General features: G+C 42.4%; 2 protein-coding genes across 3 annotated transcripts; one reads left to right on the forward strand and one right to left on the reverse strand.

Annotated features, from left to right (window-relative positions):
* Positions 1–5,011: 5,011 nt before the first annotated feature.
* On the reverse strand, positions 5,012–19,218 carry UBR7 (ubiquitin protein ligase E3 component n-recognin 7). Of its 2 annotated transcripts, XM_082451387.1 has the most exons (11): positions 19,006–19,218; positions 16,946–17,079; positions 16,087–16,147; positions 15,112–15,207; positions 14,111–14,164; positions 13,453–13,558; positions 12,045–12,253; positions 11,720–11,869; positions 11,044–11,206; positions 9,581–9,642; positions 5,012–5,180 (listed from the first exon to the last, which is right to left on the reverse strand). In XM_082451387.1, exons 1-11 carry the CDS (start codon positions 19,153–19,155, stop codon positions 5,088–5,090), a joined length of 1,278 nt encoding a protein of 425 aa, XP_082307513.1. In that variant the 5' UTR covers positions 19,156–19,218; the 3' UTR covers positions 5,012–5,087. The 2 variants fall into 2 exon arrangements, with proteins under 2 accessions (XP_082307513.1, XP_082307514.1); XM_082451388.1 differs by lacking the exon at positions 16,946–17,079 and having other exon boundaries at positions 19,006–19,199.
* A 127-nt stretch (positions 19,219–19,345) lies between these two features.
* On the forward strand, positions 19,346–22,945 carry GON7 (GON7 subunit of KEOPS complex). Its single transcript, XM_082451479.1, has 2 exons — positions 19,346–19,617; positions 22,052–22,945. Exons 1-2 carry the CDS (start codon positions 19,410–19,412, stop codon positions 22,144–22,146), a joined length of 303 nt encoding a protein of 100 aa, XP_082307605.1. The 5' UTR covers positions 19,346–19,409; the 3' UTR covers positions 22,147–22,945.
* Positions 22,946–24,077: the final 1,132 nt, after the last annotated feature.

A 24,077-nucleotide genomic window follows, 5' to 3' on the forward strand; every position in this document is an offset into this window, starting at 1 on the left:
CAAACGCGTGCAGCCTGCAGCTGTGCAGTCACCTGACAGCGGGGCAGGCGGCCCCCAGGTTCCAGCCCTTTAACCATGAGCTGGAAGGACAGTCCCTGACCTCGCGGAATTTACCGTTTAGTGGGGAGGACAGATACTAAGCAAATAAACTCACGAATATGTCATCACTAACAGGGCTAAGTGTTGTTACGAAGTGAAGTAATGATTTGAATATTAGCCACACGGCGGTGTCTCTCCATCCATAGTGAAGAGTTCGTGGAGGGGAGGGGAGGGGAGGCTGGGCAGGAGAGAGCCGGAGGCCTCCGTCACAGCAGCTGACCTGCCGATGCACCGAGAACAGAACCTGAGGATGGAATCAGTGGCTGGCTCCACAGCTTTGTGAAGAAACTGGTGGGGAAGGTGCGTCTGTCATTCTCAGCAGCTTCTCTCTGCTCAGCTGCTGCCCCATTTTATTCACAGCTCCAGGCCCGAGGGAGCGGAGAGCCCCTTCCCTCGCGGCTGGGGTGCTGTGACCCCAGCGTGGTCTCAGGGGGCCTCTTACAACGGGAACGGCCTGAGCGGCACCTGGGGCCCAGAGAACGTAACAGCCGGGGGCACAGGCCACGGCTCCAGACCCCGGGCGGCCTCTCTCACTCTACAGGTGCTGCTCAGAGTGGAACGAGACAAACGGGTCGCTTGTTGTGGTGGCTGATTTTCTGTGTCAACTTGACTGGGCCGTGGGGTGCCCAGACATCTGGCTAAACATTATCCTGGTGTCTAGGAGAGTGTTTCTGAGTTAGATTAGCGTTTGTACCTGCAGTCCGAGTAAAGCAGGTGAGCCTCCCAGTGTGGTGGGCATCATTCAGTCCACTGAGGGCCTGAATAGAACAAAAAAGCGGAGGGAAAATTTACTCTCTGCCCGTCTGAGCTCAGGCACCGGTCTCCTATGGCACTAGGACTGACCCTGACTTACATCATCAGCTCCCCTGGTTCTTGGACCTTCGGGCTGGGACTGGAACTACCCCCACTGTCTTTCTTGGGTCTCCAGCTTGCAGACCTTAGATCATGGGACTTCTCAGCCTCCACAGTCATGTGAATCAATTCCTTGTTTTATAGATTTATATATAGAGACACAGAGAGAGAGAGAGAGAGAGAGAGAGATGGGTGTATATATCCGCTATTGGTTCTGTTTCTCTGGATAACCCAATACAGCTGTAGAACTTTTCAATTTGGCTCATTTAACTACAGGTCAGCTGCATCCAGGAGCCTTAAGGCCTGAGGCAGAGGCAAGAGAGGGAAGCCAGGAGTTGGGGACGTGAGTGGGAGAAACAGAGCAGCACAAGCCCCAGGCTCCACACAGGAGGATAGATGGCTGAGGAGAAACCCAGCCATCTCCAGGGGGATGGGAGTCTCCAGGTGGGGCAGTTGAGGCAAAGTTAAGCAGGGGCTGGAGAACACCAGGAACAGCCAAGGAATCCCTGGGAGAAGACCAGAACAAAGATTTGGATGGGAGGCCAGTGGAAAAGGCCAGAAGCGTCCAGACTTTTTCCACAGGAAAAGGCACCAAGACTGGGAGAGCAGGGGACGAGCGCCGCGTGCGGTAGGGAGCGCCCCGTCACTAGAAGCGCTCAGAAGCAGCAGCTAGAGAACCGCAGAAGTGCTCCCGGCTACAGAAACGTCTACAAGTCGTATGAGCTTCAGACGAGACTTACCCAGTGGCTCAGTGCGCGAATCACCGAGGGCCTGGTTTTCTCTCCTCTCCACCTTCCAGGGCGCTGGCTTCTCCTAAGCCGGGCTCCACAGGGCTCACAGGATTTACGCCCGCAGCTGAGAGAGAAGAAAGGCCAAGGCGCCTCAAGTTGCCCGGCAGGGAAGGGGAGGCGTTGCCACCAAGAGCATGGAGGCATGGAAGCCCGGTGGCCGAGACCAGCACTGGTCCCCTATGGGGTCACCCGCCAGGGAGGGACCCCATCCCGAGAGGTGAGGCTGGGTGACTCCTCAGATCCCTTCCAACCTAGGGATCCTGTGACTAAGTATGGAACGCAAGCTGTCTAATGCCCAGTGGTTCAGGGCACAAGTGAGGTAGAGTGGCTTTGGGCCGGTGCCGAATGCCGGATGCCCCTCAGGCCACAGCTTGTGTCTCCGGGCGCTTCCAGGCGAGCTGACTGGGGGCAGCCTCGCTGGTGCTGGGAGCGCTGCTGGGTTGGCTTCCTGCGCTCCCCGCCTTCCCCAGAGCACACTCACCCTCCGTGGGAGCTTAACTAGGTCGCTGCCGAGGTCCGGTTATCACTGGGATTGCTCTTTCCATTTCCTTCCAGTCCACGGGGGTCCTCTGGGGGAGCTGGGAGAACTGCTGTCTTCCCGGCATCGATGGTTATATAATCCTGCGTGTTCAGAGATGAGGGCAGCTCCGGGCCTACACAGAGCACTTCATTCACTTGAGCTTAACTCACCACAGGTGATGACCTCAAGCGTGAATCATTTCCAAGCAAGAGCTGCGGGGAGGCCAAAGATGGGCCTCTACACTGGCTTCTTGGTTTGTTCTCACATTTACTTTTGAAATAATGGCTATGGAATGGCTATGGATGAGGTGGACCTCATCTCCTCCTTGGCCTGTGGGCTCCCAGCCCTCTCCGCTGCACACAGCAGCACCTGAACCCATTGCGATAGGTCATGACCCACGCCCATTTCTTTGTTCTCTGTTCATCTAGGCCCCAGAGGGAATCATGGGCCCCTCCCTCCTCAGAGGTGCCGTAAAGTGGGGGTGGGGAGGGGAGTGAAGGAGCTCTGCCGGAGGGACCTGGGATCAGGCCTAATTGGATAGAACAGCAGGAGAGACAGAAACCATCCCCGCTGCTGGAGCAGGGCCCCAGGGCAGGCAGAGCTGCCGAGTGGGCCCATTTTCTTACAGCCTGCCAAGGGACGCTGTGTACGTTTAAAAGTGACTAAAAACAATCTGAAAAACCACTATTCTGAATTGGTTTATTTAAATTTTACAGAAACCTGACTAGAGTTAAGTATGTAATTATAAGTCCAGTAACAATTCTACAAAAATGCACATACAATGCCAGAATTCCTTAAAAGTAACTAATATCATATTCTTGTTTTGCATAAAACATGCATTAATATCAACTGCCACATGTTGGCCAAAATCAGTCTCTACAAGAAGAGACGGTCCAATACAGTCAATAAGAAAACTAGTTGTTAACAATAGGTAAAAAAAAGAGGTTTTCTGGTTAATGTAAAAGGAACAGCACCTTCCCTAAGACAAGCCCTTCACCACTGGGTGACTTGTGTTGTGCTGCACAGTAATGCGTCACCTCCAAGACTGGGTCCTGGCCTGTCATAAGGAAGGAAGGAACTTTCTGATAGTTAAATCCAATGTCTGAGAAGATATAAACTTTCAGGCCACAACGGTACACAACTAGTACCACCTTGCAGAGGGGGTTCAAAAATCCTCAGACTTGGGACAGAGTTCCCAAGCTGGGGATGTAAACCATCTTGAAGACGCCGCGAGCTCTCACCCTAGCCTTTCCATCCTTTCTACAAGGCCAGCTCAGAGCACGCAGGCATCTCCTGTGGCCACAAGACCTTCCAGCTCCACGCGTCACTCTTCATGAGGATCTGTAATTAGGAGGTTTGATGCAGAAAAACGAGTTGTACTATTTCTTTAAGTCCTTGACTTTCTGTAGGCCTAGTTCAACTTATCCAGGGATCGGTGGGCACTTGTGACTGCTGGACACACAAAAAATATTAATATACACTTGTGGCCCCAAAGCCTCAAATGCGTATAGTCTCACACCTCAAAGTGTGTCGTCTCCTGTCAGGAAAGACCACGCTCCTCCAGAGGGAGAGAGCAACTGAGGGCTCTTTGTTTATCAAAAGGTGTTTTCCACATAGACTGAGGGGCTTTAAAGAGATTTCAAACCAACTGAAAGGACATCCCCTCAAATATGGGGTTTTATACAACATCCCATGAGGTTCTTCAAAAGATCTCACAGTCATTAGGGACTCAGCTGTGGACAGTAACGTTTATATACATAAAGCTCATCATGTGCACAGCCTAGGGCCTTGCTTGGGATCTCTTCCACATAGTCCCCCAACACAGAGCACTCACTGCCCTGCTCGCTACAAGTAAGCTAAGCCAGTATCTTTTTTCTTCAGCACAGATTTAAGGGGAAAAATAATAATTTATTGGGGGTTCTAATACCATTTTCTTAACATAACAATATCAAAATAGGTCTGTTTATAATCTAGGCTTATGAATATCCCTGATAATATAAAGAAACCCAGAGGACTTTGTAAACCACCAAGATTTCACAGGGTAGTACCCGGTCTATTTTCTAGGCAGCAGAGAGGGACCAGTATAATGGCAGATTTTCTCCAGGAAGCCCTGTGAGCACTACAGTACTGAAATTCTAATATTCTAGTGCCAGTAGACTTGTGAATGAAATTTTCACTTTAAATTTATTAGTAAAATTTGTAACAAAGGTAGGCTTCCTCAATCCTGCCATCAGCCAATCTCCTTGCCTGTGATAAACATCTAGGACAGGAAACCATCAGCCCTGGCTACTCCGGAGGTTTGGCCTGGAGGAAGCAAGCTCTGAGATCCCTTCTAAGCTGTGACCAAACCTCAGAAAACAGGGATGTGGGAGAAGGGGCAGAACAGGCTTGAGGAAGCTTTGACCCAAGGCACCACGATCGTAGGGGTGGGGGGATCTATGGAGGTTGGAGCTGACAGGAAGAGAACTTCACAGAGCCGGTCCTGGAAGACGGCGGCTCTGTGACAGGGCAGACACACTTGGGAGTTAAAGAGCAAATCATAAGGGAAAAAAAAACCAAACTAGTTTACTTTCTCAAAACCAAATCAAACTTCTTGAAACTCATGAGCAAATAACCCTGGCTGGACTGGCGTGGTGGGGCTCAAGTCTGTGGAATGAGCTGCATTTAGCTGAGTCAGAAAGAAGAATGCTGGTTGTGAAATCAGCAGGAGGAGGCCTCTCCAAGGAGAGGACAGAAAGGGGACCAAAGGTGAAATATGCCTCTTTTATTCCTGGAACAGTAAGTGGCATCTTCACTGGCTGGACGAGGAGGCGCCACACTCCAGTCTAGCTGCAATAATACTGCATCCCATCCACTCTTCTTCTCTTTTTTGACTGAAATTCTTCAAAGAACTGCTGGATGTCCTCTCTCTTAACCACCTGTTGAGGGAGAGCAAAGATTAGGACAGGGAACATCACAGAACAGCACTAACTGGCTGTAACATTCACAGTCAAGTCCAACAATACTGCTGATAAGGACTGTTTTAACGTGTAATTAATTATCCTAGCTCCATCGCATAGACAAGCTCGTCCTGGCTCAGAGACCGGCCAGAGTCACGCGGCAGGCAGACAGCACACTGGTACAGAGCGTGGGTTCCACCACCGGCCTCGGTTTCCTCATTAAAATGAGAGGAAAGCAGCACCCATCTAACAGGGCCGTTTGAAGAGCAGATGAGATGCAAGGCCTGTAAAACACTGCCCAGCACAGAGCAAGTTCTCAATGAATCTCAGCCGAAGAGAAAAGTGGCGGAGCCAGGACGAAAACTGAGGGGACTAATGGTCGCCTGAGGCCGCTGCCCTCCCGCAGGACACAGCTGTCTTGGGAATGTCCTTCAGTTCCGCAGAAGCACCCACAGCAAACAAAATCTGCTTTTTTTGAGATGTGTGCTCTCTCCTTTACTGAAAAAAAAGGAACCCCCAAACTCTTCCCTCTTCAAGAGTCCAAAATTACAGATGTTTGCTATATAAATAGAAAAATAATTGGCAAAAACTATGGAAGCAGTACTCCCAGTAAATGGAATATCCATGTTATGCAATAAAAATGAGAAATTTATCTTGTATTTTATCGGAAAAAGGACTAGAACATCACATAAAAGTGTTTCTATTAGCAAAATAAAATATCAAAAATAAGAAAATAAGGGGAAATATGGATAAAAAAGTAAACCAGGCCTACCCGGAAGGAGTCCCTGCTCACCCCAAGAGTGAGTTCTGTGCCGAAATTGACAGGTTTGTTAACATGGTTTTTAATTACAAAGGTAACACATTCTTATTATTATAAAGGAATAAAGGTGGGGCAGGGAGAGGGAGGGAAAGAGAAAAAGAAACAGAAAGCACTGGAATACAGTGAGCAAGAGGGAGAGAGGAGAAAGAGAAGTAAGAAAGAGGACAAATACTTGTGTGTAAAGCGAAAACCTCCCTCTCCACTCCCCAGGGGTAAGAGCGCGACATCCCCAAATGGCACAGGCAACCTGGATAACCCACTGGGGTGAGACATGATCTGACAACTCCTCGAAATGAAAGAACTCCACACCAGACTGGCAGCTGACACACCAGTCTCACAGGCACCAAGAGCCAGCTGGGGATCAACCTGTGAGGAACGAGAACCCCTCGCAGACTCAAGATCGAGATGCTCACGCACTCGGAGGCAACCACAGCTCAGAGCTCTAAGGCGCTGGGCTTGGGAACGCACACTTACTAATGCTAGTAGATAGGATACTGGGGAGTTCCAATGTGAAGGACCTGTCCCTAGCTCGGATCACAAACATTAAACGCTGAAAGGCAATACAAGGACATTTCTCTGGCAAGGATATAGTAGGAGGAGACCTAAAAGCCCACAAATTACACAAACTAGAGTGTGTAATCTTTAGTTTCTAGGCATCCTCAAATGGTCACAGCCAACATGCAGAGTAGAAATGTTAAAGAATAAATACCTGGGTCCAATAATGAATCATTTTATTGGTTTGTCCTAGAAAATGTGTAGTGTCTAAGTGTTATTATTATTTTTTAGTCAGACACAAACATTAAATAAAGGGCAGTCCATCATTTGACAACACCCAGACCTTATTAGCATTCTCTTCTATAGCCAAATACAACCAAAGCAGACGAGCTTTATGACAACTTAAGGTGTTTGTAAAGATCTAGTTAGTAATGTCAAAAACAAACATAAAAAATATTTTTCCGTCCTTTTCAATCATCGCATCAGATTATCTCAGACTCATGAAGAACGGCTCTGCTGTCACAAAGATCCACACACTGAAGACACATGTGAAGACTCCGGATACAATTGTTTCAAATGTGAATGGAAAACGACAATATACCTACTTTTTTTCTTCTATGTGAATTTAAGTGTGTGTCTAATAAAATCAATAAAGAGCACAGCAACCACAAACTACACAAAAGCAGAGGCAAGAGCATGTGCTTTGACACAACTGAAAGACCCTGAACGTCCACTAACAGTGCCGAGGTTAAAACAGTTACACCCGGGGCTTCCCTGGTGGCGCAGTGGGTGAGAGTCTGCCTGCCAATCCAGGGGACACGGGTTCGATCCCTGGTCCGGGAGGATCCCACATGCTGTGGAGCAACTAGACCCATGAGCCACAACTACTGAGCCTGCGCTCTGGAGCCCGTGAGCCACAACTACTGAGCCCATGTGCCACAGCTACTGAAGCCCACGTGCCTAGAACCCATGCTCTGCAAAAGGATAAGCCACCACAATGAGAGGCCCGCATGCAGCAACGAGGACCCAATGCAGCCAAAAATAAATAAATAAATTTATAAAAAAAAAAAACCCAAAACAGTTACACCCATGGACCCTCTTAGTTCCAGTGAGAGAGAAGCCTGAGGCTGCATTAAGCAGAGGACAGCCTTTGCAACAGAAATGAGAATAACTGTCTGTTAAGAGCTGCTGGGAAGCAGGAAGACGTCCGTCCCTAGTGACAGTGAGGAACATTCTCTAAAAAATGAGAAAACCATTTAGGAAGTCTCTTTAACTTTGGACTTCACAATTCATTTTGCAGAAAGGCAGCATTGCCAGATATCCAGGCAGCTACAAGTTCTTCCCACATTTACGAGAAAGCACTCGGTTGGCAGAGACTTCTTCCAAGAAAGCAAGTTTCCGGGCATGTCCCGAGTGTCCGTCAGACCCATGTCTGACTTCATTTGTCTGTCTGGCTATAGCAGAGCAAAACATTTTTTGTCCAGAAGGACAACTGTAGGCCATGAAAAGAAAAGTTTTGCTTTATATCTGCCTTTGGAAGATAGAAAAGTATTTTAGAAGAGAAAGTCCATCATAAATGTATGAGTAGTAAAGGGCTAGGAAGTATTTGTAAATTCAACTGGAAAACTATTTTATAAATTAATTAATTTATTTATTTATTTTTTGGCCTCACCCCGTGACATGTGGGATCTTAGTTCCCTGATCAGGGATCGAACCCACGCCCCCTGCAGTGGAAGTGCGTTGTCTTAACCACTGGACCAGCAGGGAAGTCCCTGGAAAACTATTTTAAAAGATTACATGGGAATTCCCTGGCGGTCCAGTGGTTAGGACTCCTTGCTTACACTGCAGGGGGCATGGGCTCATACCTGGTTGGGGAACTAAGATCCCATGTGCCACGTGGCCAAAAAAAAAAAAAATTTACACATTATACAATTAGTGTCACCCTTAAAAGCATATAGACTGTCCTAACCAGCAAGAGAAATGTTTTAGCCCCCCAATATAAAGTTCTTTTATTTTAAACTAGAACTCAAAAATCACAGAAAAGGGGTCTGGCTTTCCTTTTTTTCTGCCTGGTCATTTTTCTTTCCTTCTCCAAAAATCCCTGCTTGAAGGTCGGGACTGGGAGAATCAGTGTGGCTGATCCCACGGCCGCTCCTAAGTGACAACTGTTCTCGCCAGATCACGGATGACTGCTCCGTCCCTCATGCGGAGGGTTGGGAAGGACTCCTGCTGTGGCTAGTCCACTGCTGTTTCACTACTATTGATTTCCCTTTCCTCTGCCTGCATTAAGCTCTCAGTCATCTTTTTCATCAAAGAAAATGAACTATGGAAAACAGTATGGAGGTTCCTCAAAAACCTAAAAATAGAACTACCATATGATCCAGCAATCCCACTTCTGGGTATGTATACAAGAAACCGAAAACACTAATTCGAAAAGATACATGCACCCTAATGTTCCCAGCAGCATGATGTACAATAGCCAAGATATGGAAGCAACCTAAGTGTCCATCAACAGAAGAATGGTTAAAGAAGATGTGGCACGCACGCGCGCGCACACACACAGACACAATGGAATATTAGCCATAAAAAAGAATGAAATTCTGCCATTTGCAACAACATGGATGGACCTAGAGGGTATTATGTTTAGTGAAATAAGTCAGATAGAGAAAGACAAATATTACATGTTATCATTTATATGTGGAGTCTAAAAAATAAAACAAACAAATGAATATAACAAAACAGAAACAGACTCAGATATAAAGATCAAACTAGTAGTTACCAGTGGAGAGAGGGAGGGGGAGGGGCAAGTGAAGGGTAGGGGATTAAGTGGCATAAACTACTATGTATAAAATAAATAAGCTACAGGGATATATTGTACAGCACAAGGAATGTAGCCAATATTTTGTAATAACTTTAAATGGAGTATAATCTATAAACATGTTGAATCACTATGTTATACACCTGAAACTAAAATAGTACTGTGTATCAACTATACTTCACTAAAAAAAAAAGGTACTTTATTCAAAACATACAAGGCTATGATTAAAACTCTAACTCAACTTACTGTGCCTTCATCAGCAAATCTCTTGAGATAGTCTTTAAGTTCAGTCTTCAAGTCATTGTATTCTAAATCAAAACAACAAAAAAGGACATAAACTTTAGATAAGCCATTTGCATTTAGAAACAAAATATTTCTTACCATTGACATTTGAGTATGTTAGTCTAAACCACATTTTTCTTTAAGTGAAATCTGCATAGAAACGTGTTCTCAATTTCTCTCAAATTCCTCCATTTTGACATCTGGGACCCTTTTTCATTTAAAAACCCTCAAAAAACAGAGATATCCTCATTCCCAAAAAGATTAGCTAAGAATTTTTTTAAAAGTTTTCCATCTCTCTGGAATTCTAGTGCTTGAAATATCTTGCACTTGTCAAACATTAAGTTTTTTTTTTTTTAATTAATTTATTTTATTTATTTATTTTTGGCTGCATTGGGTCTTCGTTGCTGTGCGCGGGCTTTCTCTAGTTGTGGTGAGCGGGGGCTATTCTTTTGTTGCGGTGCGCGGGCTTCTCACTGCGGTGGCTTCTCTTGTTGCGGAGCACAGGCTCTAGGCACCACGGGCTTCAGTAGTTGTGGCACGTGGGCTCAGTAGTTGTGGCTCGCGGGCTCTAGAGCACAGGCTCAGTAGTTGTGACGCACGGGCTTAGCTGCTCCGCGGCATGTGGGATCTTCCCGGCCCAGGGCTCGAACCCATGTTCCCTGCATTGGCAGGCAGATTCTTAACCACTGCGCCACCAGGGAAGCCCCAAACATTAAGTTTTAAAACTCGTGTACTCACTCAACAATTTATATTATGTACAAGGCACCTTGAGGGCTACAAAAATGTTTTAGATGCAGCCTCTATCCTCGGAAAGCTTTCAGTCCAATAAAGGCAAAAGGAAATTAATCAAACAGTTACAAATACAAGACCGGAATAATCAATGTCAAAAAAGGGGCACAAAAGTGGTTGCATCCGAGTAGAAATGGCTAGGATAGAAATCACTAAAATAAGTTGGGCATACTGGGGGAAAAAATGTAAAAGCCTGTAATTAAGGGTTTGGGAATGTTTCCCTTCTAGTGGTTTCCTGTGAACCACTGAAGCATCCTCAAGAACTGTCAAAAAGATGGCATGGTTTGCTCAAAAAGATGACACGTAATGTTCAATGAAAATTATTTCAGTGGATGGAAAAAGAAATTGATTTCCTTTTATTGTTTACTCATACATCTACCCTTAAGCAAAAGAGCATGTTACGGTTTCTCAAGCATGTAATTATTCTAGCATGTAACCCTAATTCAATGAAAATAGCAGCTAAATACCCAGCAACATTACAATCAAGCAAGTGTAGGTGAGGCCTACTATAAAATTCCAAACTTAAACCATCTTTGTGTTAAATTAAAATAGGTATTAGTTGTCCTCCTTATATGTAACTGTTTTTAATAGTGAAGGAAACTTCATGAACTTCATGAACTTTCACAAACAATATTTACCACAAATAAGTTCCACTTGCTGGACTCTGTTCATGCTGTTAAGGGTGTCCATTAGAGGGTCTCTCCTGTCAGCTGCCTGGTCAACCTTGCCTTTGTTTTCATAAGCCAGAACTGTGTCACATTCATCTGTCAGGAACAGGATATCTAGATCGCCATACATTTTCTTTAAAAAATAAAACCAGTTTCCCCATTAGAACTGTATGTCATTCTCAGAAAGTCAACCTCATGAGAATCACTAAAAATTTATTTAATTAATACCCAGAAAAACCTGAGCCTTTTAGCAGAGTTGCTTGAACGTTTTATTCTTTTTGCCCAAATCTCTTTTAGAAACCTCCCAACTTCCCAGTAGATATTGTACGATCTAAGAGATCTTTATTTAAAAACCACTGACTTACTGTAACTTTCAAGTAATATGTTTCCAAGCAATTCTATGATATAAAAAAGATAAGCTATTTTCCACTGAAATGAAGCTAAGTAAATAAAAAGTATTGCATAATTCTTAATTTCTTCCATAAGCATTAGGACTGCAAATACTATTTCATAAATTTGCTTAATATAAAAAAATGTTCAGTTCTCTATACTCTAATATCAGTTTTTTAAATATACTTTTCAGGTGCTCTTATTTTAGGCATCAGTCCACAAAACATACTAATATTGAACTTGATCAGGTACTTACCATACAGTCTTTGCAGGTACATAACTTGCTACGCCAGTTCAGGGGCCAATAGGTGGCGGTGTCTTTCTTTATAAACTGCTTAGCTTTAAGCTCCTGAAGTCTGCAGCCGGACTGTGATTCTGTGTTGAGATGTTGATTCTTAAATGCTGTCTGAAATTAAATTAAGTTTTGAAGTGTGTTTTTTACACTATCATAGTTTTCATACTTTAGATTTTGTCAAAGAATTTCTTTAGGCAAAGGGTACAACTGAAACCCAAAGCTATATCGCTTAGAGAATTAATTTTGCTTAAGTTTTATTTCTTTTATACCTCAGATTTCATGTTACCTGGAGATCAGCTTCAGAACTAGAGCTGGTACATGGTTCGTTCATCTGCTCTGCTTTAAATTCCTTCTCAGCAGCCTTTCCACGTTCTGGAACATCCTCTTTGAGGGCACCATCATGATGAGCTCCATTTTCAGGTTGGATAACTTCCTGGTCACCTACCGCATCAACATTCAGCACCAACCCATCATCTTCAGCAGTTACTTTGGTTACTGTGGGTTCATTGAAAAAACACACACACATATCCACAGACCAGTTAGCCAATGAAATCACTTAGTCTGATTAAAACATACTTCAGAATCTGGAAAAGGAGAAAGTCAACCTTAATCTCTGGAATAATAAGAAAGGAAATAACACTTTTTTAGGTTATGCCTGCCTAATCCAAAGAGTCAAACAACTGAAAAGATCATTTAAAAATACCAATCACTACTTAAGCACTTTCTATGTAAAAGAGAAAAAAAATACTATACATGTTAAAGACAGAGGGACACCTCAAGAAGCAAGAGGCAACAGGAAGAGATTTAACTGCAAATACAGGTAGAAGGGCAGTTTTAGAAAAAACAACAGCTTTTCTTTATGAGAGAAGGAAATCAGAAAGGGTGCGTGTAGAGACAGAAATACTGTGAAGGAGAGAAGAGAAATGATAAGGGAACTCAGTTTGCATGATGGCATTTCAGTTTAGTAGGAAATGAGGCCATCTGCTGACAGGGAAGGAAATGAAGGAGGGGCAGAGGGGAACGGTTAAGAAAACCTGATGAATGCGAAATAAATTCAGGTCCAGCAGAAAGTGAGATTTAATTGGAAAGGGTATGAACAGAAAGAAAGCACACCAAGTTTAAGAATTTTGAGACAAATCAAAAATGTCTGATGCTGCTTGTGGTTTGTATGGTGAAGTGTTCCCTAAAGGTGAGAAGGGCAAGAAATTATGAGGCCAGAGCAGCAGGTAACTGCCACTTTAAAAATAAACACATATAGCATTACAAATAAAATAAAATATTTAATGCCTCAAGAACATTCACTGCTGATTAGTGGTTTGGGGTCAATTTCTTAGAGTATAATAAAAGCACTATATGACAAACTATACCACCACCCTCTCCCCAACCAATAGCATGTCTTACATTTAAGAACAATGTTTATCTCTTTATCTTTCAAAATCCCATTCAAAACTGCTTCCTCCATTTTCTCTAATTCTGGTCTCACCCATACTCTGCATCATGCCATTTAAGTACAAATTTGTTCTTGGTAGTCTCCCAATCTATCTATAAGCACCTTGTGGAGAAGGAACAGATCTTATACTTTTTTCCACAGAGTCCAGTTAAAACTAGTTGATAAAAATTATGTACTGAACATACAAATTGTTCTGAACATACAGCACAAGTTGGTGGAATACCAACTCCACAGAGACATTTACCTGCCAAATGTGCAGCATAAGCCCACAAGAAAGAACAGCGTTTCATGCAAGCCTGGCACACCATCTCTTGGAAATCTCCACTCTCAGGGGGAATGGCACCAAGATGCTGTGAACACAGAAAACCGAACATTTTCCTTGTGATCACTAAGTTGTCCAAAAAGCCCATTATTTTATAAAATATTGCAGGACTTCCCTGGTGGTGCAGTGGTTAAGAATCCGCCTGCCAATGCAGGGGCACGGGTTCGGTCCCTGACCCGGGAAGATCCCACACGCCGTGGAGCAACTAAGCCAGTGTACCATAACCACTGAGCCTGCACCCTAGAGCCCACGCGCCACAACTACTAAGCCCACACGTCGCAACTGCTGAAGCCCAAGTGCCTAAAGCCCGTGCTCCGCAACAAGAGAAGCCACCACAATGAGAAGCCCGCGCACCATAACAAAGAGTAGCCCCCACTCGCCGCAACTAGAGAAAGCCCGCGTGCAGCAACGAAGACCAAACGCAGCCAGGGGGAAAAATATATTGCACTAGTATGCTGATCATATCTTTACTGTATTTTTAGAAGAGTAATTATAACGTAAAATATAGTAAATTCCAAAAGACAAGATCTTTTCTCTTTTTGTAAAGACAATGTCTTTAAAAGGTAAAAGCTCTCCTTACCCTTCCATGGAACCAGTCTTCACAGACTACACACTGGATCATCTCATCTGGAATCTAACACGGGAAAGCCATTTGTTTGTTAATGATTACAGCGAATTCTGGGATACCAAAGTAAATCTGGCACATGTTAGAATTAGACATTAAATAATTCTCTACCAATTCTGTAAAACTGCTATCCACATGCCAGAAGTCAAGGGGACAGGGAGTAACAGCAATTTAAGGGGCCAAGGAAGTTCATTCTCCATGAACTGGTGTTACAGAAGGAATACATTAAGTTAAGCACTTTGTGAGCAATTATCAAAGCTTTCATATCAGTTACTTAATATCTGACTCCCATAAAACTTTATAAATAAGTAATGTATTCTCACTTCAGACATAAACCCAGGCCCAGGGAGGTAATGTGAATTGCAGCAAGTTGCAGAAGTGAATGCACAGAATTTTCACTTTTGTCAAAATAAAGGGAAACTAGAAATTAAAATTCACATTCACTCACTTATAAGTGCACAGAAAAAGGTTTAAAAATACATATACCAAAAAGTGTTAACAGTGGTTGTTTCTGGGAGGTAAGAAGGTACACGAGTGAGGAAGAAGAAAAATTCTTTTTAAATTTTGTGTGTACTTCTAATTGAAATTTTTAAGAGGATCCAGTTTGTACACCCTATTTCTTTCCTTGCAGAGATGCAAGAAATTGAAGGTCACTTTCTGGAAAGTGTTCAGGGGAATGGAGCAAACAGGCAGGCAAAGAGGGGGAGGAAGGAAAAAAATTCTGGCCTTGAGAAAGTCCTGTCCAATATTTCATTCTCATGATACAAGAATGAGAAGAATAGTTGGGATCTGTTCTGGTTGTAGCTCCAGCCCAGATTCATAAGAAGGGATAAATCTAGAATCCTTTCACAATCCCCAAATCCCTGCTGAACAGCTAAAGGGTCAAATATGACAAAAGGCTGAGGAGTGAAGGCTAGAGATGACACAGTCCCGGTGCTAACCTCTAAATCTCTTACCTCATCTTCAGGATCAGGATAAGGTCTCTTGCAAATGCAGTACAATCCAAAAAAGTTGTCATTGTACTTATTGCCACAATTTATCTTTGCTTTGTCCTGAAAGATATTAATTTCAATATATAATATGGTCTAACTTTAACTATAATTTCATGCATCATGAAATTTATGCGTTCAATAAATTTGTGCATTAAATATCTCCCCCCCCCCCAGAAGCTGGTCTTTAACTTTCAAAGTACAAAGGAAAAAAATTCATTCCTATTAAAGGGATACTTTTTCCAGGATACAGGGAAAAAATAAAATTTATTTTCTATGCCTTCTTTGTAGCAATTGGGGGAAAATGAATCATAAATATTAATTATCAACCTATGTAAGCTGACATTGGCCTAGAATTTCAAAAGACTTCTTAATGCCCAGCTGTGATAGCCAAAGCCCCCAGGTTACTAGGAGGTAAAAAGCAGGCAAGGAAATTGTCTAAAAATAATCTTTGAGGAGGGAAAAAGCATGACAGTTTTAGCAATGACTGAACAATGTAAAGTCCCTTATTTTCTCTTTCATTTCTGTTATTTCATTGAAAGCGTATAAGCATAGTTTTTATTATCCAAAAAGCACTGAAAAACTTCTGAGTGCACATAACCCACTCATTATTACCAAGTTTTATTTATTCAGTTTTTAAAGTCATCCCTTTTGCTTTAAAAACCTTAAAGCATAAGCACAATCAACATAATTAAACCTGAATCACTTTAGAACATTCCCCCCCAAATCCTTCATATTAATTACAATCTATACTGTAGGCTCCGAAAAGGTTACTTAGTTTTCCAAAAAGTAATAAATGGGATACAGTCTAATATTGATTTGTCCATTTACAAAGAATAAGCATAACAACTGCCTTTTTGGAAAATACTTGGTTTTTATCCACTCGGACAAATATCGATCACAGCTACCTTTCATGCATTTATAGTTACCGTGCTTACTTACAGGAAATAATTTGCATTCCAAATTTTTAAACTTGTTGTTTCCACAATCACAACGAAAATTTCTGAAACAAAGGAGGAAGAGCCGATTTTAATTTTTTTTTTAAATCTAATGACTTACTCTTTAAATTCATGTCACAGCCTCTTTCAACTGGCTTCTAGGATCTAAAAAGTGACCTTGGTTGTTGTTCATGTAGCCATCCAGAATTTCTCCAAGCACATAACAATAAAAGATTTAATAATTCTAGAGATTAACATGCATAAAGACAAATATCTATATTACACAAACACTAATAAAATAATGGCAGAGCAGCAGGAGTAGTTTGAGTTTGCACCATAATTTTATTTTAAAAGGCCCTCTGGGGACTTCCCTGGTGGCACAGTGGTTGAGAATCTGCCTGCCAATGCAGGGGACACGGGTTCAAGCCCTGGTCCGGGAAGATCCCACATGCCGCGGAGCAACTAAGTCCATGCGCCACAACTACTGAGCCCACGTGCCACAACTACTGAAGCCTACGCTCCTAGAGCCTGTGCTCTGCAGCAAAAGCCACTGCAATAAGAAGTCCATGCACCGCAACAAAGAGTAGCCCCTGCTCTCCACAACTAGAGAAAGCCTGCGTGCAGCAACAAAGACCCAACACAGCCAAAAATAAATAAATAAAATAAATAAATTTATTAAAAAAAAAAAAAAAGGCCCTCTGGAAAAACTGCTCTCTCCAATTATATTATATAAAAACACATCACATTTTACCAGTGCACAACTACTTTGAATGCCCAAAAAAAAAGATTAAGAAAAAAAAGTGCAGCTGGAAAAGAATCTAAATATTTGAAAAGCATTCAGCATCAATTTCTGACCGTTTTACCTTTTTGTGTATAGCTCAAAAAGTTTATGACTTCCATGACATTCATAACTGCAAGCTAGGCAAATTCCTGCTGGTTCTTCTCCCTCTGGGGTGCAGGTACTACAGGCATATAGTGCTTGTCTCTTTACTGAGCCCTAAAAGACAGCCCCAAAATGGAAAAAGAGAGAGAAAAAATGGAAGAAACATGGCAGAGTCACCTAATGCCCATACTATGATCTAAGAAATAACTGAAATCAGATTACCTGTGGTCAAGATTTTCCTGTAAAAAACACTGAGGCTAATAAAAAAGCTTATTCAACAGAATACCAAAACACTGTTGCATGTTTCATACACTAGTGCTTGTTTTCATATAATTTTTTCTTAAAGTGATAGAAAGAAGTTTAATATTTTCAGTCAGCTGTGAAAAAGCTGGTCTGCTTAATCATTTCAACACATAAAAATGTAGGAGAATGTGTGTAAGTTTATGTAAGTAATAATCATACTTAATTTTGGAAAATGCTTGTGGTTCCACCAAAGAGAAAACCAATGCATTAAATGAATCCCTTTGATTTTTAGATGTATGCTGAAGTATTCAGAGGTGTGGTGTCATGGTCTGCAACTTATTTTCAAGTGGTTGAGGAAAAAAGAAAGTCTATTACAATGAAGGGGTAAAAGAAAAAACAAATGTTGTAAAATGTTAAAAAGTGAATATATGTGAAAGTACACAGATGTTCATACTATTATTTTTTCAACTTATCTGTAGACTTAAAATGTTTCAAAGTAAAAAGCTAAAAGAAAAACAAGCAAATCCTGATGATGGATAGTACCCTCTTCTGGGAAGAGGGGAGACACAAGGAAGATACAAGGAAGCTTCTGGTATGCCGGTAATGTTCTATTTCTTGATCTGGGCAGTACGTACCTGCATGTGTTTTTGTTTATGCTTTCCCAACACTTATACATGGTTTGTGCACTTTTCCACATATTTCACTACAATAAAAAAAAAGTTAAGGAAGTCTGTTTCAAAAACCTAACTACATTTCGAAGGTAACTTACATACAGACTTTTTAAAAAAAGGAAAGCAGAGAAAAAGTTGTTTCAGTGGTGACCAAAGGTTTTTAAATACCAGCCAACATTAAACACAGCTGACACAAGGTGTATTAAAAAAATGTAACCACTTTGCAGTGTAAACTCAACCGGACAACGATGACAACTGGTATTATGATTTCAGTCCACACCACAGAATGACCCCAAGTCTCCCTCCCCATCCTTCAGTGTTCCACTCCACCCCCTTGGAAGGTAACCTTCTTCCTCCTACCAATTCTCACCTCTTATTAGTTTTCTTCTACCCACCTTTCTCCATTTTTGTACCTAGAAATATAGGATGAGTCACCAAACACGACATCACACCCCCTCAAACCCTTGTTCACAACATCTTCCAAATGCTTTCCCTCCTCCCCTCCCCTCCTCTGCCAGTGCCACCAGCTGTTCGGGTCCCGGTCTATCCCCCTGGGGGGCAGACTGCAGACAGATGCGGTACTTGCTTTTTCTCTCCAAAAAACCAGCTAGCACTTGTCAAACTAAATTGCAGAGGAACCAGCTGTCCAGGAGCCCAGCCCACACGGGGAGATTTTCAAATCCCGAGCTCTCTCCTTTAACTCTGTTTTGACTCTCCCATTCGATTCCTAATAAATGCTCTGAGGATGGGAAAAGTAGGGACAAAGATGTCTGGATATGAGAGGTCACGGGGACGGTTTCGTGAAAAGCAGCTGAGGCACCGAGAAGAGACGGGAAAGGAAGGAAAGAGCAACCGCTCCAGGGCCAAAGCCTGGAGAATCGTGGGGGGCCGGACGGAGGAAGACGGAGAAAGAAGGAGAGCCCTGCTGGACACAGGCTGAGGAAGGGGGCTCAGGAGACTAAGGGTAATAGGACAACTGAGCCTGCGATGGGGAAACGTACGACGAACAGCGGCCCCGGACCACCACGGGGGTGCCGGCCGCGGTAGGCGGGAAGAGGGTAAGTCCAGCGGGAGAGAGAAGGTGCAGGGGAGCCTGTGGAAGGCGAGGCCCGGGCCGCGCGCCCACCTGCGAGTAGGAGCACTTCTCCGAGTCGCTGCCGCCCAAGACGGCGCACGCCTCATTCTCCAGCTCCTCGTCCTCCTCAAGTACGTCGACCAACGATACCACGGGCTCCAGCTCCGCCTGCCGCCCCGCTGGCTCCTCGGCTCCGGCCATGCTCAACTGTCACCCAAACCGCCTCTCGGCCCCGGCGGAGGCGGGAAAAGCGGCCGCGAGGGGCGGGGCCGGAGGAAGCGGGGCCGCAGTGCCAGGCACCAATCCCAGAGACGGGGAGCGAAGGAAGGGGGAGGAGCGACTTCCGACAAACGGAAGTTACTCCTCTCCCTTCTCCCGCCTGCGCCGGCGGCGAGCTGGCTTCCGCTTCCGGGTGGCGCGTCACCGTGGCGCGTTCTGGAAGCTCGGCGGTGTCCATGGAGTTGTTGGCCGAGTATGTCGGGCAGGAAGGTCAGCGACAGCAGCTGAGGGTGCCCTGTGAGGCGCCGGACGTCGCCGACCCTTTCCAGGGCTTGTTATCGGGCGTGGCTAAGATGAGGGAGCTGGTGACCGACCTCCTCGGCTCCCCGGTACAGCGGGAAGCACAGGACCGGGTGGCGGCGGCTCCAGACGAGGCGTTGGACGGTGAGCTCTGAGACGGTGCTGGAGCGACAGATGGGCGGGCAGGGGCGCCCGGGGAAAGTCGGCTCAGGGAGCCCGCGTGGAGTGGCAAACTTGGAGAAAGTGAGCCTGGGGGGAAGAACTCCAACTAAAAATTGTTAGCATCTTCCGCCAGATCTGGGCTGTACTTGGGCTCATTTACTAGGGCTGCTTTTCACGATTCTCTTTGCATTTATATCACACACACACAAAAACGTGCTGAACGTCTACTGCTCTATGCCAGTCATTGGGCTGAGCTCTGGAGAAGGAATGAAACTCAGTTCCTGTCCTCGTGGAACTCTGACCGCTGAGGGGTTAGACAGAAAAACACTCTTATTAAAGAGTAGGAGGATGACCCTAGGCTCCTCTGTAGCTATTGCAAACCTAGAGAACCCAAGAAGACTTCAGAGAGGGCGTGACTTCTAAGCTGGGTGTTGAAGGATGGAAAGGAGTTTTCCCCGGTGTGAAATTACAAACAAGTTTGGAAGACTGCCATCTGTCACAGAATAGGAGCAGGTTCCGAAGATTGCAACAGATTTAAGATGAACAAGTCTTAACTCTCAGGGACTCCTTTCCTTTCCCAGTTTTGTAGGTGCAGTTTGAAAGTAGAAACGGGAAATTTAAGTGTATTCGTTTTTTTTTAAGTCTTGACTACCCTGAGCTGAAGAACTTAAGAACTAAATATTAGAATCAGGACTTAATTCCTCTGTAGAGGAGCTTAAACTGTACTGTACTTTCCTTTCCTTTCCATCTTGTTTCCATCTTGACTGCCAGATAATGTGAAGGAACCAATTCAGAATATTACACGAACTTCAGATAATAGATTGTTTCCATGAGAGAGAAGTCCTGGTTCTTGGCTCCAAAAGTTCCTCTCTAATCCGTTGAAAATATTATCATTGGAATAAGGACAGGTATAGGTAGAGCCATTTAAAATATATATATATATATATATATATATATATCATTACTTACTGAAAAAGTAACTGCTGCCTGTTCTACTAATAGTGGGTCAGGAATATCTTCATACAGGAAGAAATGCTTTTGTATGTTTAATGAGGTCCCCATAAAGCTTCGGTTTGAATTTCCTTTGTTAAAAGATGTAGAGGTTAAAATGACAAATTTTATCTTATATGAATCATATCTCAACATATACAAAATTTCAAAAATGTAACAATTATGAAAGAAAAGTGATAGAACGCAACACTAGAAAGACAAATAGTGGTGATCATTTTGTGATGTACAGAAATATTGAGTCACTGTGTTGTGCACCTGGAGCTAACAGTGTTGTGGGTCAGTTATACTTCAATTGAAAAAAAATCATCATAATGACCAAAAAAAAAAAAAAAAAAGAATCCAGTTACCAAACGTGCAGAAGACTTGAATAGACAGTACTCCAGATAAGATATACAAATGGCCAGAAAGCACATGAAAAGATGCTCAGCATCATTGACTTTCAGGGAAAGGCAAATCAAAGCCACAGTGACATACCATGTCATGCCCACTAGGAAGGCTGTAATCAGAAAGAACCATAACAAGTCTTGGCTAGGATGTGGAGAAATTGGAGCCCTCATACATTGCTGGTGGAAATGCAAAATGGTGTACCTTCTTTGGAAAACACTTTGGCAGTTCCTCAAAAAGTTAAACATAAAGTTGTCGTACGACCCAGCAATTCTACTCCTAGGGATTCCTAGTTCCACTCCTAGTTCTCCCAAGAGAACTGGAAACGTGTTCCCATTAAAAACAAATGCACAAATGTTCATAGCTGCATTATTCGTAATAGCTAAAAAGTGGAAACAACACAGATGTTCATCAGCTCATGAGTAGATAAACAAAATATATATCCATACGATGGAATATTATTCAGCAACAAAAAGGAATGAAGTACTGATAAATGCTATACAACATGAATGAACTCTGAAAACATGATAAGTGAAAGAAGGCAGACACAAAAGGCCACATGTTTTATGATTCATTTTTATGAAATGTCCAGAATAGACAAATCTAAGAGATAGGAAAGTAGATTAGTGGCTGCCAAGGGCTGAGGGGAATGGGAAGTGACTGCTAATTTGTATGAGATTTCTTTCTGGGAAGATGAGGAGTGTTCTGGAACACTGGAATTAGTGATGATGGTTGCACAACCTAGTGAATATCTAAATCAATATACTGTTCACTTTGAAAGTGAATTTTATATGAATATGAATATGTATATGAATCATATCTCCAAAAAAACTGATAGAAAAGAAAGGTTTTAAACACCAAAATTCCCAAAGTCTTTTTAACTGTACATATTTCTAATTTGATATATCCATTGTTTTATTAATCCCTAAAGTGAAATGGTCTCATTATCAACTGCTTTAGCTATGTATATTTCTTTCAACCAATGAACATATTGTCATACAACAAATATTTATTTTAAAAGGTGATGATGAAGATGATGCAGAAGATGAAAATAACGTTGATAACAGAACTAACTCAGATGGACCATCTGCAAAACGGCCAAAAACACCAACTTAACTGTAGCTTTTATGAAATTTAAAAGACTGCTACGATATCTTATTTATCACACACTGACATTTAAGGAAGACTTGTGCTCTAATTTGGAAAGCATTTGTTTTGTTCCCCTGGGACAGTTTTTTCAAAGAAGAAACTTTTCTGTTGTTTCCATCAAAGAAAGATAGAATAAATGTTTAGAAAGGAATCTTTTTTCTTGAGTGAGAAGTAAGTTTCAGACCATGGAGATAAAATAGACATTTAATAATGTATAAAATCTGCTATGTTGGCAACTGAATTCTTTCTTTATACTTTTTAAATAGCCTCTGGATTAAATTGTGTGATGTCTACATCTTTTAGCTTCTGCGTCTGTTATAAAAAGTACATGTCAAGGCTCATGGACAATTACATTTCAAGGAACTGACATGAACAAGTGGTGAAAATTGGGTATTAAATTTAAGAATGGCAGTTCTGTATGAGTAGAAGGAAAATGGGAACGGAGAGAAATACTGAAGAGAAAGGAGAGCCCTTGAGAGAGACCCAAGGAAACCTTGAATCCACACTCAAACACAGTACACAGGCTTCTGGAGACAATACCACTCAATGGATATATGTTTAACCTGTACCTTAAGAGAGTTAAATGGGGTGTGTTTTTATGCTGTGATTTGCTATTTATGTTAACACAAATATAAGTCTTTAGGTAAGCAACCTGTGTTGAATATAAAAAGATATTTTGTGTCATCCTGTAGTCAAACTTTGATTTTGCTTAGCAAAGGACTATCAAATCCTTTAAATATATATATGTATATATTCCTAAAATATATGTGTGTGTGTATGTATTCCTTTTCTGCTTGTCGAGGGACTAAGGCATTTTTCATTTACTCTGCGTGTTTCCTGATTCATTTAGATAGCTAAACTGCAGAGAAATCAAGTAGCATGTACCTACTGAAACACAAATTGTCATAGAATTTTAGAGTTGGAAGTAACCTTACAGATTATATGATTTATTTCAGAGGTGAATCAAATGTTAGGTATTTGCCCTGAGTTACAGAGCTTATTGGCAGAGCTTGGGTTATACACTTAGCCTTTGAAAGATTCCCATAGCACTTTCCCAGTTACACATTCTGAAACCTATAGCTTACAAAGTACATGCTATTAAGGAAACTGAATTTACACACCTTTTCATATCTTTAAAGTATTGTTTTACTTGGAACATCAGCCTTCCACTAAGTACTCTTATGTAATTAAAACAATACCAACTAGAAAAAGTTTTATAAATGGTCAGAAATGACCTTGTTTAGTTTGTGATAATGTCTCTAATATTGGGACTTTAGCTCAGTTACTGATTTATAATAATCTTTCATCTTTATACAATCCTTAAAAAAACTTAACCTGTATAATTAAAATAGTTCATATTTTTAAAGTAGTAGCTGAACTTTGCTCCTGAACATTTTGTCTCCGTCTGTGTTTAGTAAGTATGTTTATGAAGAAGAAATGTCAACATATTTTTGCTTGTGGTCTAGTGTTTGGAGGTCTGGGTTATAGGTCTGATCGATCTTTTTCTGATTCTAATACTGTCTTCCTAAGTGAGCCACATGCATGAGAAAAAAGATTTTGAAGGTTTGAGGGACCAGCTTGAAGGACCAGTAGAAAAGAAATGCCTTGACTGGTTTTCTAATCTGCTGCCTTCTAAAGGTAAAAAAGTTGGCCACAGGCTGTATGCAGGATACAGTTATTCTCTGAAACAGCTCCAACTTTACTGTTATACAAGAAAGTCAACCCCACAATCCTACCTAAAAATAAGCTTGATGCTAGACTTAGATAATCTTTTAAAATATGAAACATGTGGAGTTCTAAATATGAAATATATGGACATATGCAAATATGTATGTATGTAAGTGCTTTTGTGTCACATTAAGTACTTATTTTAATAGAGTTCTGTGGCCAAGGACAAG

Source organism: Balaenoptera physalus (genome assembly GCF_965194825.1).
Source record: "Balaenoptera physalus genome assembly, chromosome: 2".
In the NCBI taxonomy this organism is placed as follows: Eukaryota; Metazoa; Chordata; class Mammalia; order Artiodactyla; family Balaenopteridae; genus Balaenoptera; species Balaenoptera physalus.

Excerpts from the sequence above, each read along its gene's own strand:
- UBR7 (XM_082451387.1), bottom strand. The coding sequence starts at position 19,155 with ATGGCCGGAGCCGAGGAGCCAGCGGGGCGGCAGGCGGAGCTGGAGCCC. Across the intron at positions 12,254-13,452 it reads TTATGCTGCACATTTGGCAG|TAACCAAAGTAACTGCTGAA; the intron begins GTAAATGTCTCT and ends ATGAACCCACAG. Across the intron at positions 9,643-11,043 it reads GCAAGTGGAACTTATTTGTG|AATACAATGACTTGAAGACT; the intron begins GTAAATATTGTT and ends GTTTTGATTTAG.
- GON7 (XM_082451479.1), top strand. The coding sequence starts at position 19,410 with ATGGAGTTGTTGGCCGAGTATGTCGGGCAGGAAGGTCAGCGACAGCAG. Across the intron at positions 19,618-22,051 it reads TCCAGACGAGGCGTTGGACG|GTGATGATGAAGATGATGCA; the intron begins GTGAGCTCTGAG and ends TTATTTTAAAAG.